We start from the raw sequence: 15,574 nt of genomic DNA, 5'->3' as shown, positions 1-15,574 counted from the left end.
ACCTTTTTCCATATTTTTTCTAATGAGTGTGACAAAAAACAAATGGAAAGTATGTATATACAAACAGCTGATGAATATTGATTGATTTCTAATAATCTTCATGTCTAGATTAACCCTGACAACTAATAATATCCATTGACATGGAGAGATAATGGCACTGAAATTAAGGGGGGAAACCATGATGATTAAAGTGCATTCATATTAGTATGTAATATCGATGATTATTAGTATATGATAATGTAGAGACTGGAAGGTGTTCATATTAATATTCGTTATCAAAGAGCAGTATGGGTGGGTGAGAGTTGTGGTTTTAGATTGATGTTGAAGTTGTGTCTTTTACGCAAGATACAATAAGGGAGTTTAGGTTAGACAGATTGCCAACTATATTGGCCTCATGTGCAGTGGAAGAGGAGTGTATGCCCAGCCTGATAAATGAATGAATTATTGAATGATAGTAATATGAAGTATAGGTGGCAGGAAAGCAGTTTTGGATGCATTCAGTGAATATTTGAGAACAAAGCTATGCTTCAGCTTTGATTATAAATATATGCCAGTCTGCTTTCATGTTCACTGTTTCTCTCTCCCATTTGATTACATTATTGACCAAAACTGTCACAGTACAAAAACACTTTTCAGGCATCACTTGACTTTGCCATACATTACTGGAGACAATTATTGTTGGAATCACCCCAGCAAGAAAGCAGAACAAACAGAGAAGTTCTCCTGCAATTATTCTTCGTCAGTGATGAATTTGTTGTAATATACAGCATTTAAAGCTCAGAATGAGTCAAATTATAAAACATACATATGAATTTCAAAGACAAACATATGTTTCAGCACATCTCGGTGAAAGGGACATTTACAGCCCTCTTTATACGTTCTTCAGTATTTTTCCAACTAAGGGCAACATATGCATCAGTTACTTTATGTATAAGTTTTTAACTTATTCTTGCTTTATTATAGGTGTACAGTATAGTGTATACAGTAAAGAACTCTGGAAAATGATATTGCTACAGTCCTTTGCTGCACATGCATACATAGTTACATTCAAATCCTTTGGTGTCGATACTAAGATTCTTTTCCACTAGTAGACATTGTTTTCCAGAATGAAGAGATGTTGCAGTGTCTGATCTTATTGTGTCTGATTTTTTTTTAATAACCAGGTGGGCATGACAATTTATTAAATGACAGTTGTAGTTTACATTTTAGAGTTCAGCTGCAGCCTCTGTTTTGAAAAAAGTGTAATTTAATTTTTCTGAAGTTGTTCCCTTGTACTGTTTTATGGAGAAATTGGTTGACTTTGATTTGTAGACATTTTCAGGAAATATTTTGTTTTCTCTTTTACAGAGTGCAGATATGAGTCCTGCAACCAGTATCCATTCTCTTCCAGTCAGCCCAAGTACTGAGAAACCATTGCCATTCACTTTGAAGGTAAACCTAAATTTATTAGTAAGGGTTATCTTTGGATTTGCAGCTAAACACTATAATCTCGTTGTGTATACCACACATGTAGGTCAGAATTTTTGAAGTATTACATGAGTTAAACTGATTTTGAGAATATTTAGCTTGCTATGTCTTATTTGTGACTGACCTAAGGGAATTGTTTTCAATTTGTTCAATTTACAGCAGCTTTTAAAAATAGTTTGTTTATTCAGGGGTTAATCGGACATTATGTTCTGTGTGTTAATGGATTTCTCTGAGGTTAGTAAAATTTGCCAAGAGACATGTAAGCAGTTATCCTTCAGTGCAACATTATTTGTTTCTATTGCACATTTTCATTCACAAAATATAGATCAAAGTGCTTTAGAAGATGTGAAAGAAATAGTTACAAGAAAAGAAAAAGTAGGTAAGAATAATAATGAATAAGTAATGAAAAATAAAACAATATAAGCGCACATAAAATCGATATAGCCCTTATATATAATATAATCTTCTAAGTCTCTAAAGCTGAGTCTGTCAGTTGGCCAGGAGAACACAAAAAGCACCAGTTAAGCTGGAAAAAAAAATCTCCTGGGATTCAAAGGCCAAAAGGCCACCCTACCCCCACTTGGCATTCTGCCTGACATACGTTTTCTTAAGTTGTTCTTCATTGTTTCCAGAGAATTTGAGGCAGTAGGTCACATGGACAGCCGAGGCACCAGCTTTAGTAATACAGTAATACTGTGTGTTGTTTTGTAGTTAATGTCTAAGCTTGCCTCATCATTGTGCAATGTTTCATCTTTTTTATTTTCTTTTCTCCAAGTAAAATTAATATTTCTTAACATGCATCTGATAATTATGCCTAATTTTTTTTCATGCAGAAATGTTTTGGCTGTGATTACATTTTTTTCTCATTGAAGAGTCCCTTATATTTAAACTTTTCTAAGAGCAGAATATCATTTCACTGAAAACAAAACACTGTGAGCTATGACTCTGTCTTTCTTACTTTAGCAAAAAGGATGCCTGATTAAAATATTTCCAGTCAACAACTTTGGAATCTAACCCCTAACGTGCAAATCTATATCAGACTCCAGTTTACTCTCTACCAAAATCCTGAATGTATCTATTTATGTTGTTGGGAAATAATTGTTTCAGAAAGAATAATAGAGAAATAAGAGTAAAATGTAGTTTTTAGGCATCATTAATTTTAGGGCTGTTACTGTTGTACAGTGGGATTTCCAATTGTTGCATATTACAAAGACTTGCTTTTAATTCATCTTTTATTCATTACAATATAACACACAAGTTAAAAAATAAGGTGTATATTTTTGATTCTAATGTATTTATCTGTAAAACATGTCTACTGTGATTTAAAGAAAATGATATTTGAAAGCAATTTGAAAACTTAAATAGTAAATCATTATGCAGTGCTATTAATTTCCTGAGTGTTTTTTTAATTAATTCCTACTTATTTTAGTGTTAGTGCTACATCAAAAAACTATTAAAAATTTAATTGCTATAACAATTGCAACTGTATTTTTATTAATTAGTAATGAACAAAAAATACTTTAACCCAGTATAATTTTGAAAATAATGCTGAAATGAAGTGCTGTTGATAGTTTTCCACTGCTCACAATAGGGTGTTGTTTTTAACCTGTTTATGCTCTTTGAGGTTTAAGAAGTAAAAATGTGGCTTATTGTATGATAGAAGTGACATTTGTATAATAATTGCACTACTATTTATAATAAAGAAGAAAATAAACTCTAATGATAAAAAGTATTCCTATAGAGATAAATCAGTAAAGCTTTCAATTCAACTCCTTAACTCAAGGGTTTGAAATAGAACAATGTGCATCTCATTTTATGTCTGAAACTTTTTCTGTTATAAATTGCTGACAACAATTATTCTTTGGTAGTTCTGAGAACCTATCTTGGAATAATATGCAGGTATTTGCCTGACAATAGTGCAAATTCTTTTGTAGATCTTTAATATTTATATAAAGAGATATAACTATATGAATGTATCTATGAAACAAAATTTAATTTGCGCAGAACTGTAGGGAAATTCATATGTAAAACAGATTTTATGTTTCTTCATAAAATGACACCTTGCATGTAACTTTATTACCAGCATACAAAATATACTAATATTTAAAAGAACATTTGGGAAGTTAATAATAACAAAATAAGAAATCTATGGAGAAAATATCCAACTACCCAAAGGTTTCAGTAGTAGATGAATTCACAAAAAAAGCAATAGTTTAATTTCAGGAAACAAAAAATTCTTTAAGAGGTGACTGAGTAAAGCCTGATAATTAAGTTTAATTTAGTTTGAAATAATTAATTCTGAGCACATATTGAAGGACTTGGTGAGAAGTTCTTTTAGTTTCAGTAGCCTGATTTTACATTTAATCGTGATTACGTAGTTATTGCATGTGGTTCATTAGACTGTATGTCTCTTTAACTTGCTTTACCTTTGTGGTTTCTTCATTAATCTTGAATTAAGCTACTTTCTCACTGGTTTTCACTTGACTGCTGGTAATTCTGGTTTTTAGGCTTGACTCTGCTTTCATAATTAGTTGCAGTCTGTATCTTCAAAGCCACAAATATGAAACTTAGTATTAAAGAAAAAAGAAAGTTAGTTAGTTAGACCAGATTCGGCCACAGAGAAGTGTTGTATAGAATTTTGGAACTTAATAGTGTAATAAAGAAGAACTATCAGTACTAAAAACCAAAATTTTAAATCACAAATCAAATAATACAAATCATATTTGTATTAACTTTAGTGAGCTGTTTAACAACATTGTTAGGCTTTATCTTTTAAATAAATGTTTTGTGTTGTAAAGTGAAGTAAAACGAATTTTAGCACATCTGTTCATAATACAGAAGCTCAAATATCGTTTATTAAATTTAAAGTGGCTATAGACTAGAGAAAACTGCTGTTGTCAAATACTGTATACACTGAAAATATACTTCTCCAGCTGAACCAAGAAATGAAAGTTATGTTTCAGTTAGCAACAAACCACTGTATATGTAGATAAATTAAGGTTTCTTTTCTCCAGTACACATTATTTTGCTCTTTGCTTTTGCTGCATTTTACTTGGATGAAAACCTCCATCATTCTTTTCCATGTGAAGATCAGATAATTACTAGCAAGGTCCTTTTGTGATTTTACTCACCACAAGTGATGCAGTATTTGGCTTTGGGGCTTTTCTTTTTATTCTTTTGACATCTCTTATTCAACAAATGTTGGTTTATTCCAGTTTTCTCATGCTTTGCATTAAAGGTGATATGGCAGTAAACAAATGGTATAAACCAGTATTTCTTAAACCTTCTTAGTGAATCACCATTATCACCATTGCCATCTTAAGCAGTACCTATGAGAGGCATGCATGATTGTGGATACAACAACAACAACATTTATTTATATAGCACATTTCTAACCCGCTGAATCAGAACACAGGGTCACGGGGTCTGCTGGAGCCAATCCCAGCCAACACAGGTCACAAGGCAGGAACCAATCCTGGGCAGGGTGCCAACCCACCGCAGGACACACACAAACACACCCACACACCAAGCACACACTAGGGCCAATTTAGAGTCGCCAATCCACCTAACCTGCATGTCTTTGGATTGTGGGAGGAAACCCACGCAGACACGTGGAGAACATGCACATCCACGCAGGGAGGACCCGGGAAGCGAACCCGGGTCTCCTAAATGCGAAGAAGCAGCACTACCACTGTGCCACCGTACCGCCCCTTATATAGCACATTTTCATACAAATAATGTAGCTCAAAGTGCTTTACATGATAAAATAAAGTAAGCAGGAGTTAAGAGGACCTGGAAGAATTTGTTTATGTGGTTGAAAACAGATGCTATTTTTCTCACTGTTGAATAAACTGGATTTTGGGCAAGCATCACCAAAGCACAGATTATAAATCTCCACAGGATACACATTCTTACAGTTCTACTAGAACTCTGGGTGATAATAAAAAGAATGAGAATTATCTTTACTAACCAATGGCAAGGAGTTCTCATTTTATATTATTCAGTGGTGGCTTTTAGTTATTATCATCCATTGCTGTTGATTTTAAGAACCATAGTCTTGGACTTTATTGCAAAGAAATGCATAGCAGAATTTTATTTTTGTAGCAAGTATCAAACCTAATTGCAATCACTTCAAAAAGGACAGGGCATTAGGACTGATTCAGCAAGCACAGAGGAACATCTCAGTATACAGTGGCAAATGTGCAGTTGATGAATAACAAATTGGATGAACTGTACTATCTAATTAGTCTGAATGAGACAAAAGGGTCTATTTTTTTCCTTCTATTTAACAGAGACATTTCTGAAACCAAGTGTCCCATATTATGAGAATTCTACTCAAGAGTTTTACAGTCATTGCATGAATCGGAATAGAGATATGGCTGACAAAGATAAAAGCTAAGCACAAGACAGCATTCCTGTTTGTCTAACCTATATTTCTCCATGACCATGCATCTCCTATTTATACCTGGAATTGGAATTTTTCTTTGTAGTTTTCCACCCTTAATAAACTTTGTGGTGTCTGTAAACATTGTGAAAAGGCGCTATATAGGCGCCCGACCCGACACAGACTGGACACGGAGGCACACGTAAAATAAATAAACTATTTATTTTTCTTCGGCTGTGGGCGCATGTCTTCCCCATATCCCACAGACAGTGTACAGTCCCAAGCACAAACACACAAAGCAAAGCACCCTCTTCTTCCTCCAGCATTCCTCCCAGGCAACCTCTTCCTCCTCCTCCAGATTCTGTCTCCTGAGTAGTGGTCACTGTCTCCTTTTATCAGGCACCCAAGTGTGACGAAACAACTGCCCAGAAGGGCCCAACAGCTCCCACTGCAGCACCCCCTGGCGGCGTTTGCGGAACCCAACCTGGCTGCACCAAACTCCAACCCCCATGAAGCCCTGCGGGAGTCTGAGGCACCACTGCAACCCAGGGAGGCTGCCATCTAGCGTCCAGGGGGAGGTATTGATCTCCCATCCTTGCTCCCCAAGAACATATGCTGCAGGGGTGTCCTGGCCAGGCATGGGCCCCGGCCGTCTGCCACAACATGATTTATTCATAAAAGGAATGTAATATAATAGATTTCCCAAAATTGGTCCATAGCCATGAAGGGTGCAAAATAGTTGCCTTTTCCCATGATTAAAGTCAAATGGTGCAATCCTTTCAGGATGTCTTGATGCTTCGTCAGGGGGTAATCTCTGTCAAATTTTCTTGTGTTAATTTTCCTAAATATGTGCCGCCTTACATGTTCTGTGTACAGTTCAGTTAATGTATCTCCTATTATTGTCTCTTATCTGGACATGATGCTTGTGTTCAGATGTTCTTGATTTATGTTTAATAAGTACTACTCTTAGATTTCAGTGTAGAGAAAAATACAATATATAGTGCTATATAACATTCTCCAAGCTGCTTCATGTTCTTAAGGACCCAGTGACTATCCCTGCAGCCCTAAGCAGAAGACAGGAAACAACCCTGGATACAGTGCCAGCCCATCACAGAATTCACTTATGTATACACCCACACTTTTATAATTGCCAGTTAACATATCAACAATATGTTTGGGAATGTGAGAGAAAAATTGAAGGAAAATTTGCAAATACAAGGAAAAACTCCACATGGACAATTTTCAGGAGCATACTTGTAATTTGAACCCAGGATGCTAAATCTAGTAGGGAAAAGAACTACCCACTGTGGCATCCTAAAGTGTGTGGCATGTTATGAAATTATGGTGATAACTTGACACCAGATAGCATACTGTATGTCATCTTACAGTACCTTGATGAAGTCCAACTGAACAACGTTCAAATAAAATGGTTATATCTATATCTGAAAACTTTTACTTTACTTTAAAGTGATTTAATGAAACTGTAACTTAATATTTTCATTAATGCCTGCAGCTCTCATTTTAATGAATATATGACAGGAACCTCTTCATCCTTCCAGAGGTCTCTCAATATGTTAGTCTCATCCATCATAATTAACAATTATTTTAGTCCATCTTTTCAACATTTAATTCTATGTTCAATGACAAAAGTACAATAAAATGTCAGAAAATAACACTGAAACAAAAAATAATGCTAATGACCATCTGTTCACTAATTAAGTCTTTTTTATTTTACTAAGTTAATGGGCATAGTTTGCAATGAGTATTTATTTCTTAATACAAAAATTAAGTATCCATTTTCATATTTAGAAAATTAAATAAAATGTAACAAAAGGATAGTTAAATTTAAGCTGAATTATATATGCAGAAATGTGTAGTGCAGTATGTAAGGTCTTACAGCTGTTTATTATTTGTAAACATATTGAATTTTATGATTTGCACCATTAACTTTATTTGCTTTGTGAAATTCCTACAATGGTGCTTATTAAATAAAATTATTATTCAGAATAATATAGAAATTATTCATTTAAAAATCCTGTTGGATTAAAAAAGCAGCATGGAAACAATACAAAATGGTTATTTACAAGATTTTTTTGAGAACAGCATAATGTATTCTCTTACATTAACACCAAAGTAAAATGAAAACTTTTATCATGAGTTAATAGCAGATGAAAATGTTTAACTTGAGTGAAGCATTTGTATACTGTAGAAAGTAGCAATATAAACACAAACACATTCAACTAATGTCATCATTAGTCACAAACAGTAGTTGCTACTGAATTTGAGAAGGACATGTACTACTGCCTTATAAGGCATATTCATTTTATTTTACATATGTTACAAAAATTCACATAAACTCCAGACTCAGTAGATGCAATATCAGGGCAAGTTTCCTAAAAAAAAAAAACAGTTTCTTTTAAATGTCACTTGAAAAGTTCTCACTGAAAATTCACAAACCTGTCTCATTCAGTTCAAGTTGTTTTCTTTATTATAAAGGGCTAATACAAAGGTTATTAGACATCTGTCATTTGCTTCTTTGTGTTGTTCTTTAAGTGTTGATACTATTTTTCCAGTCGATACTATGCAAATATTACTTCAGTAAAACTCCACCAGATTAGAAGCTCAAAGTAAACACCATAGTGCACATCCAAAACACGGCATATTTTCTTTTCCATTTGAAAGATAATAAATATGTTTGAAACAGTTTCTCCTATAATGCTCTTAATATCCTGTTTGTAATAACATAAAACATATCATTCATAAGTGGAATCATACATAGATTTTCAAACCTGCTTACACCGAGTTGCTAATGACCCTAGCCAATCCCATCATAACTTTGTGCAAGGCAGTTGCTATCCCTGGACGGGACACCAGTCTGTCACAGAGTACCATTATGCACAAACGCTCACTCACACAGAACCAGTTAGGAATTGCTAGTTTCCCTATCTGACATGTCTTTTGGGTTTGAGGAAAACTAAAGAACTATAGGAAAACTCATCCACATATATGCAAAATAACAATATATTTGATTTTCTTATAGACCTAATGTGAAGTATTCACATTATGAATTTCCAATCAATCCACAATTCTTGTTACATACCATGCTTCTTTCACTGGGTGGTGCCTCACACCTCTCATACATAAAAATAAAACTGTAACTTTTTCAGTCAAATAAAATCACAAAGCAAAGTAGTGTGAAATTATCCAGAGGTTTTAATTTTTTTGTCACTGATCCATCATTTTTTGTTTATTTGTTTTGATTTAGCACAGAACAGTAGAGTCTTGTACACATTTTTGAGATTTTTTTAGATCATAGGTTTAAACCTATTTCGATAAGGTTGATCCTCTGAGGTTTTACTACCTGTTTAATTAAATTGTTCAGGTAGTGTGGGAAAAAAGTACATCAAATCTGAACATGTGTTTAACTTTTCAAATCACTGAACATTATCCCACCATATGTATGTTGGCAGGAAAGGGAATGGAATGTCAGGCTGTGCCTCAGAACAACTTAACAAAGGATTCAGCTGAAAATTTATTTTCCTTAAATTCTTCCTTTTATATGTTTAAGTTTCAGAGTTTAAAATAACATAATGTTGTCTCATTGTTTGGATTGGCTGTCACCTGTGATTAGCTCCTGGTTAGTGCCTACTGCTCCTCATTCAGACCTTTTCTGCAATAAGTGTTTTCAGACAAAAATCGATAAAATCATAAAGTAAACCCAGTGCAGTTTTTCATATTGCTATGAATTTTCTGAAAATGTGTTGCATGTTGTTTTAGGATAAAAAAAAAATGTTATCCTAAGTAATGAAACTACCATTTCAAGTCTAGCGGATATAGACAGGAACTTCCACTTTGGTCCGCACTACTGCCTTGCGGCTTCAGATTCCTATGTCTTTCCCCAGCTAGACTCTGTCGTTGTTTCTGCGCGCGTGTGTATGAACGTGAGCACGTACGTGCCATGTGTTGGGCTGGTTCCTGCTTTGCATTCATTTTTGTTGGGATAGGCCTTATTATTTCTTTAATAACTTGGTTCTACTTTGAGTGAAAATAATAGTAAATCAAAAAGGCATCATATAAAATCATTATCGTAAAATGGCTAAATAGTCTTTTTATCAGGGAAGATAATCAGATTTTTCTTTGACAGGGTAGGACCAGCAATTACTCAAACTTTCTAACAGGATTTCGGTTGCAGTTTCAAACTCGGCAGCTGTACAGTTCTTTTGTAGGTAATCTATATGTTATTGTGCATTTTCATGACATTCTGCTTTTTTCAACAACACTGAATTATAAAACCATTGTCGCCCTGCACTTCAATGATATATTTTAATTCTGAGCCTGCCCTGTGCTTATTTGATTCATATTTTGTACAGGCTTTTTTTTCTCTTTGACTTGGTTTGACCTGCTTTATCAAAAAACAAATCTTGAACATGTGTTTACATTTGGTCACTTGCTTACTTTCAACTGTTGCTAACTTCTTGCATCATCTTCAGTCAATGAACGAATCCAGAAAAATGAATTATATTTAATTTACAGTTCAAGGCTATCATTGGATAATGTTTCACCAGCCAATTATATATTTTCAAATATGGCATTAAAAATAGAAATTGTGTTAAAATCAAATTAAGTATCTAATTTCTTTTAAAGCATTGTCTTTCTGGCCCCACTTAATTTTTTGGAACTAAAGGGTAGATTCCTTTCATTGTATTATTTATATACCCCAGACCCCTGGGTGTACAGTCTTAGTATCTAATCTTTACTGTGGATTGATACTTTTTATTAAGCTGTTTTGGAAACTTTTTAAATTTATCTAAAACATGTCAGTGGTTTGGTAAAGTGTCTGACTATGTCAGATTTCTTCTAATGAATCGTAACAGTAAAATAAATCAAATAGACTGTGAACAAATCCCCAGATCAATTAAATATCATTGCTTCACTTTTTAAAAAATACTAATAGAATGACATGGTACTGTTTGTCGTCTTTGTGCCTCTGACCCTACAAATGTTTAAAGTGGCAAATTAAATTTAAATCTGAATCATATTTGTGTTTTCAGTCTGAGAGGAATCCCATCTTGCTTTGCTGCATATTAACGAAGTCAAATTGCTCCCTGTGGAACTTTGTTTGTGAATAGCAGTACTCTATCATTGTCAGAGATGATATGAATGTGAGCCTGGGGAAACTGAAAATATATTTCCATGAAATAAGTACTTAAATTTATAAGAGATCTTGATGTTTTATGAGTTTTTATGATATATTTTCATTTTTATGATATATATATATACTGTATATAATGCTCAAATAGTTTTTCAGATTCACCATGATACACAGCCTTTCCACCCAGGCTTGGTTCCTACCTTGTGCCCAATGCTTTCTGAATAGGCTCAGGTTTCCCTCAATATGATAATAAACATTCAGAGAATGCTTAGCTGGATGGATAGAAGTTAAATTTAGTAATGTCATTAATCAATTAATGCTGTTATCTGCCATTATTATTTTATATCATGTGTCATACTCTTTTGTTGATGTGACTAGTGTTGGTTCTCTTCTTTCAGAATCATTCAGTGAAGCAGATATATTACTACTTAGAAACTAACATACAGTATTTTTCAATTTATTTCTTAGTGTTTTGCATCCAGTAGAGAATAACCTGACCTCCTGAATATTTTCAACATTTTCAATAACTTGTATTTTATATTCCTGCTTTCTGCCCGGTATTGGTTGGGATTGGCTCCAGCAGACTCCTGTGACCCTGTAGTTAGGATATAGTGGGTTGGATAATGGATGGATGGATGTATTTTATATTAATTAATTAAGTAATTGATTAAAATATGTCATCCTTAAATGTGTGTGCATAGATAAACACATCATTTGGCTCCTGCATTATGCTCTTTGCTTTCCAATGATGGACGGCTAAACTGCTAACCATTACTTGACTCTGTATTTACATGTAATGTAGCTCTGCAGCTTCTTGAGTTTTACTTTAAGGAATATGCTGCAAAACACTTCTGGCAGGGATTATTATTTAGGGATTTCTGCCAACATTTCGAGCTGTTAGCAATACAAACTGAATTCTAGTATTTCATTGTCTAGTAATCATTTCAGGTTCTTAGTCCCCTACATACACGTTTATAATTTACTGTGATGTTTTTCTGCTATCTTTTTTTTTTTAAACCGTATTCCCTCCATGTACTGTACTTTTTACACATCATACAAGATTTTTCTAGAGTATTTAGCTTATATTCCTTCTATTTTATCTTTTGTTTTTAAATCAGTTGTTACTCATTTGTTAACTTAAACTTCACATTTACTAATCATTCCTACCAGAACTGGTACCTGATTTGTGCTCAGTGGTGTCAGAATTCTTTTTTATTGTGTTTTTGACTCTCTTGGATGTTTTTCCTGTCTCCTTTCAGAAAAGAACACCTTTTGGTTCTTCTATCCTGTTAATATCTTACCACGGTGATAACTTTGATTAATTTTATTTTACTAAATGATATTTCGTGCTTCAGTTGTATTACAGCTGTTGCAATGTTTAGCAGCATTGAAAGACTTACAAATCCTGCCATAAAATGGTGTCCAGCTGGAAAATATTTGACAGGGTTGAAAGAGGCCATTAGAATGGCCCCCACTGATAGCTAGACAACTGCTCTTTTGGGTAAAGTGCCCAACTGATGATACTCCTGAAAATCACCACGTAGTTCCAATGGGATCAGGTGGGTCCCCACTGCATGAAAAAGAGAGCAGATAACTTGGCACTCTCCTGGCAATTCTGGCTCAAGAATGTCCAATGGTTCTGGTGTGACAGCTGAAAAACAGTCAACAGGATTAGCTGACACCACAAGTATCCATATGTTGGGTTTAATTCTACTCCCTGTTAGCTGCCCCTTGAGATTGGAGTCAGGAAGTGTGTTGGGGAAAATGTTTGAGTTTTAGGGAGGCCGGAAATGAGGAAGTGAGTAATATGAGATATAAGTGAGATTGGTTGCTTGAGGCTGTGTGTTTTGTTGGACAGTAGCACAGGTTACCACACCTGATAGACAGGGACTGAACCTTAGCCGCTGTAACTCCATTAGGGCAGCTCATATTTTTTTTTTTCTATTTATATGTTACTATTTCAACATCCATTTGCTTCCCAGCGTGCTGCTTGGCATCGTTTTTGTTTACTCTACAAGGGAAAATGTGTTTTTATAAGTGTGCTGATCTGAAAATGAATGTGGTTAATAAATACTAAAAATATGTTTTTCTGTTATCTGATTTAATTACGTTATACTGCCATACACCCTTTAGAGATTTACATTATATTAATATAGTTCTTATCATGTTAAATATACTGGAAGGCATATCCTGTATAATCAACCAATCTTTTCATTACTTTGGAAATAGCTAAAGCTAACATCAATGAGATTTTGGGCTGGGGTGCGGGGGGACAGATGGGAAGTGCAACCAGTGCAATAGCTCAACTTTTTCCCTTCTGGTTTGCTATATACCTTTATTTAATCACTTAGCTGCTGGTTGAATCAAACAAGTAATACAGAAGCTTGGGATCTGACATATAATTTAAAAAAAACATGTCATGTATGGTTTGAGAAAATTCAATTATCCCTATAAGTATCTCACTTCCTGTAATTTTATTTATTCTGCCATCTTATGATAACAGTATATGCACTATAATACGAGCATGAATAAACTATTTAAAGCAACAGAAAGGGAAGCCATTGAGAACTTTATTAACAATAAATGCATTTCAATACTTAAAATCCTGCATTTTTAGGATTATATCCCAGCAATAAGGTAATATTGCACATGCTAGAATTTATGAATGCATGTGTTCCTGTAGAGGCAAATGATATTATGGAAATGAAAACTCACAGCCATGTATAATTATTCTCCTGATAAACCAAGGGACATACCCCTGCTCTGTTAGGCACACGAATGTGCTCCTGTTAAGTCATTTAGCAGGTGGCAGCTTGAGCACATGTGTCTGTGGGATGCTTTTGATAACAGCTGCCTTTAAGAGGAATTCTGTAAATTGGAAAAAATAACTGCAATGACATTTTTTAATCACAGACAAAATATAAGATCATTTCTATATAAGGATTGTCTGCCGATTTATCTCATGTTATAACGAAAATACCATACTGAAGAATTTCTGGGATTAGTAGTTAAAAACAGCAGTACCCACAGAGAAATAAAATATTTTTCCAATTCTGCATTGAATGTTATGTGAGGAACAGCTTGCATCCAGTATTTTGGACTTTCCACTTACACACTATGAAGCTTTTTGAAAGCTGTTAGTCAGATTTTGCATATACAGTAGCCAGAAAAATACAGCTGAACCGAGGAAAGAAAAAAAGTCTAAAGAAGGTCATTTACCAGAAAGGAACTTTTCCTTTGAAGACATCCTCTGGAAGGAATTTTGCTTGATTTTTAACCTTGTATTTTTGGCATTGTTGGTATGCTTAGGATTTATATTTCCTAAACATAGTGTTAGGAAGTGTTAACTACTTACACGTTAATGAAAAGTAGACAATTTCACCTTTCATATTTTGTAATTGTGCACACAGAAAATCCTGTCTAAAGAGAGTTTTTCTAGTAAGAGGTGTGTCAAGCATGATGGCCTAGCAGGCGGGCAGTGGGTGAGCTATGTGCGTACACAAGGATGATATAAAAAGCAGGTATCTGTCAATTTCACATTATAATACTATATTCAGAAAAATCATAAAGAGTTACATCTTGTACTTAGTTGCAATTCAAGCAGGAAAGAAATGTTCTGCAAACAACCATGCTATATTACAGATGATTTTGTTCCTGTGTGCTACTGTAAAAATGACTTTGTTTTTAACATATTCTCCTCTGTAATGGTGCTGCAAAAATCATTTGTATAGTGATTTGAAAGTTTTCTGTCAGACCTAATGGAATTTGGCAGATTTGATTAGATAAAATCAACTCAGAACAGACAAATAAACTATACTTTGAGTATCAGCATGGCCACAGTCTTTATTCTTTAGGGATAGGTTTCTGTCATCATCTGGATATTACAGTTTTTTCCCATTCCTGTTTACAAAACTGGTCAAGCTCTGTCAGATTTCATGGGAAAGGTAAGTGAATAGCCTTATTTTAGTCCAGCCACAAATTCTTAATTGGATTGAAATCTGGAGTCCTCAGCTACTCCAGGACATTAACATTGTTGTTTTTAAACCATTCATGTGTATTTTTGGCTTTATGCTTGGGGTCTTAGTCTTGCTGAAAAGCAAATCTTCTCCCAAGGTTCAGGATTCTTACAAAATGCATCAGGTTTTCCTCTGGCATTTCCTGGTATTTTGCTTCATTCATTTTATGCTCTACTCTCACAGTCCTTACAGGGCCTGCTCCAGAGAATCATTCTCACAGCATGATGCTGCTACCACCTTGCTTCACAGTGAGGATGAGGTGTGTTTTTAAAAATGTGCTCCACAGGTGGTGTTTAGTCCTGTGGCAATAATGCTCAATTTTAGTCTCATCAGACCATAGAACTTTCTTCCAGCTGACTTCAGAGTCTTTCTTATGCCTTTTGTCAATCTGTAGCTGAGATGTCATGTTGTTGTTTTTTTTTTTGTTTTTTTTTTAAAACAACACATTTGTCTTTGCCACTCTCCTATAAAACTGTGTCTAATGAAGCACCTAGGCAACAGTTTTTGCATGCATAATCTTTTCAGACTGAACCACTGCAGCTTGTAACTCCTTCA

General features: G+C 34.4%; 1 protein-coding gene across 1 annotated transcript in view; it reads left to right on the top strand.

Annotated features, from left to right (window-relative positions):
• The window catches only part of ccser1 (coiled-coil serine-rich protein 1), a 1,005,229-nt gene that overhangs the window by 924,125 nt on the left and 65,530 nt on the right, over window positions 1–15,574 (top strand). Inside the window, exon 7 of the mRNA XM_039752885.1 lies at window positions 1,348–1,431. Coding sequence (XP_039608819.1) covers window positions 1,348–1,431 — 84 coding nt within the window. The remainder of the gene's footprint in view (window positions 1–1,347; window positions 1,432–15,574) is intronic.

The sequence above is a fragment of the Polypterus senegalus genome, chromosome 4 (assembly GCF_016835505.1).
Source record: "Polypterus senegalus isolate Bchr_013 chromosome 4, ASM1683550v1, whole genome shotgun sequence".
Classification (NCBI taxonomy): Eukaryota; Metazoa; Chordata; class Cladistia; order Polypteriformes; family Polypteridae; genus Polypterus; species Polypterus senegalus.
The sequence above is the reverse complement of the archived record's forward strand: the minus strand, read 5'-3'. Positions and strand labels throughout refer to the sequence as shown.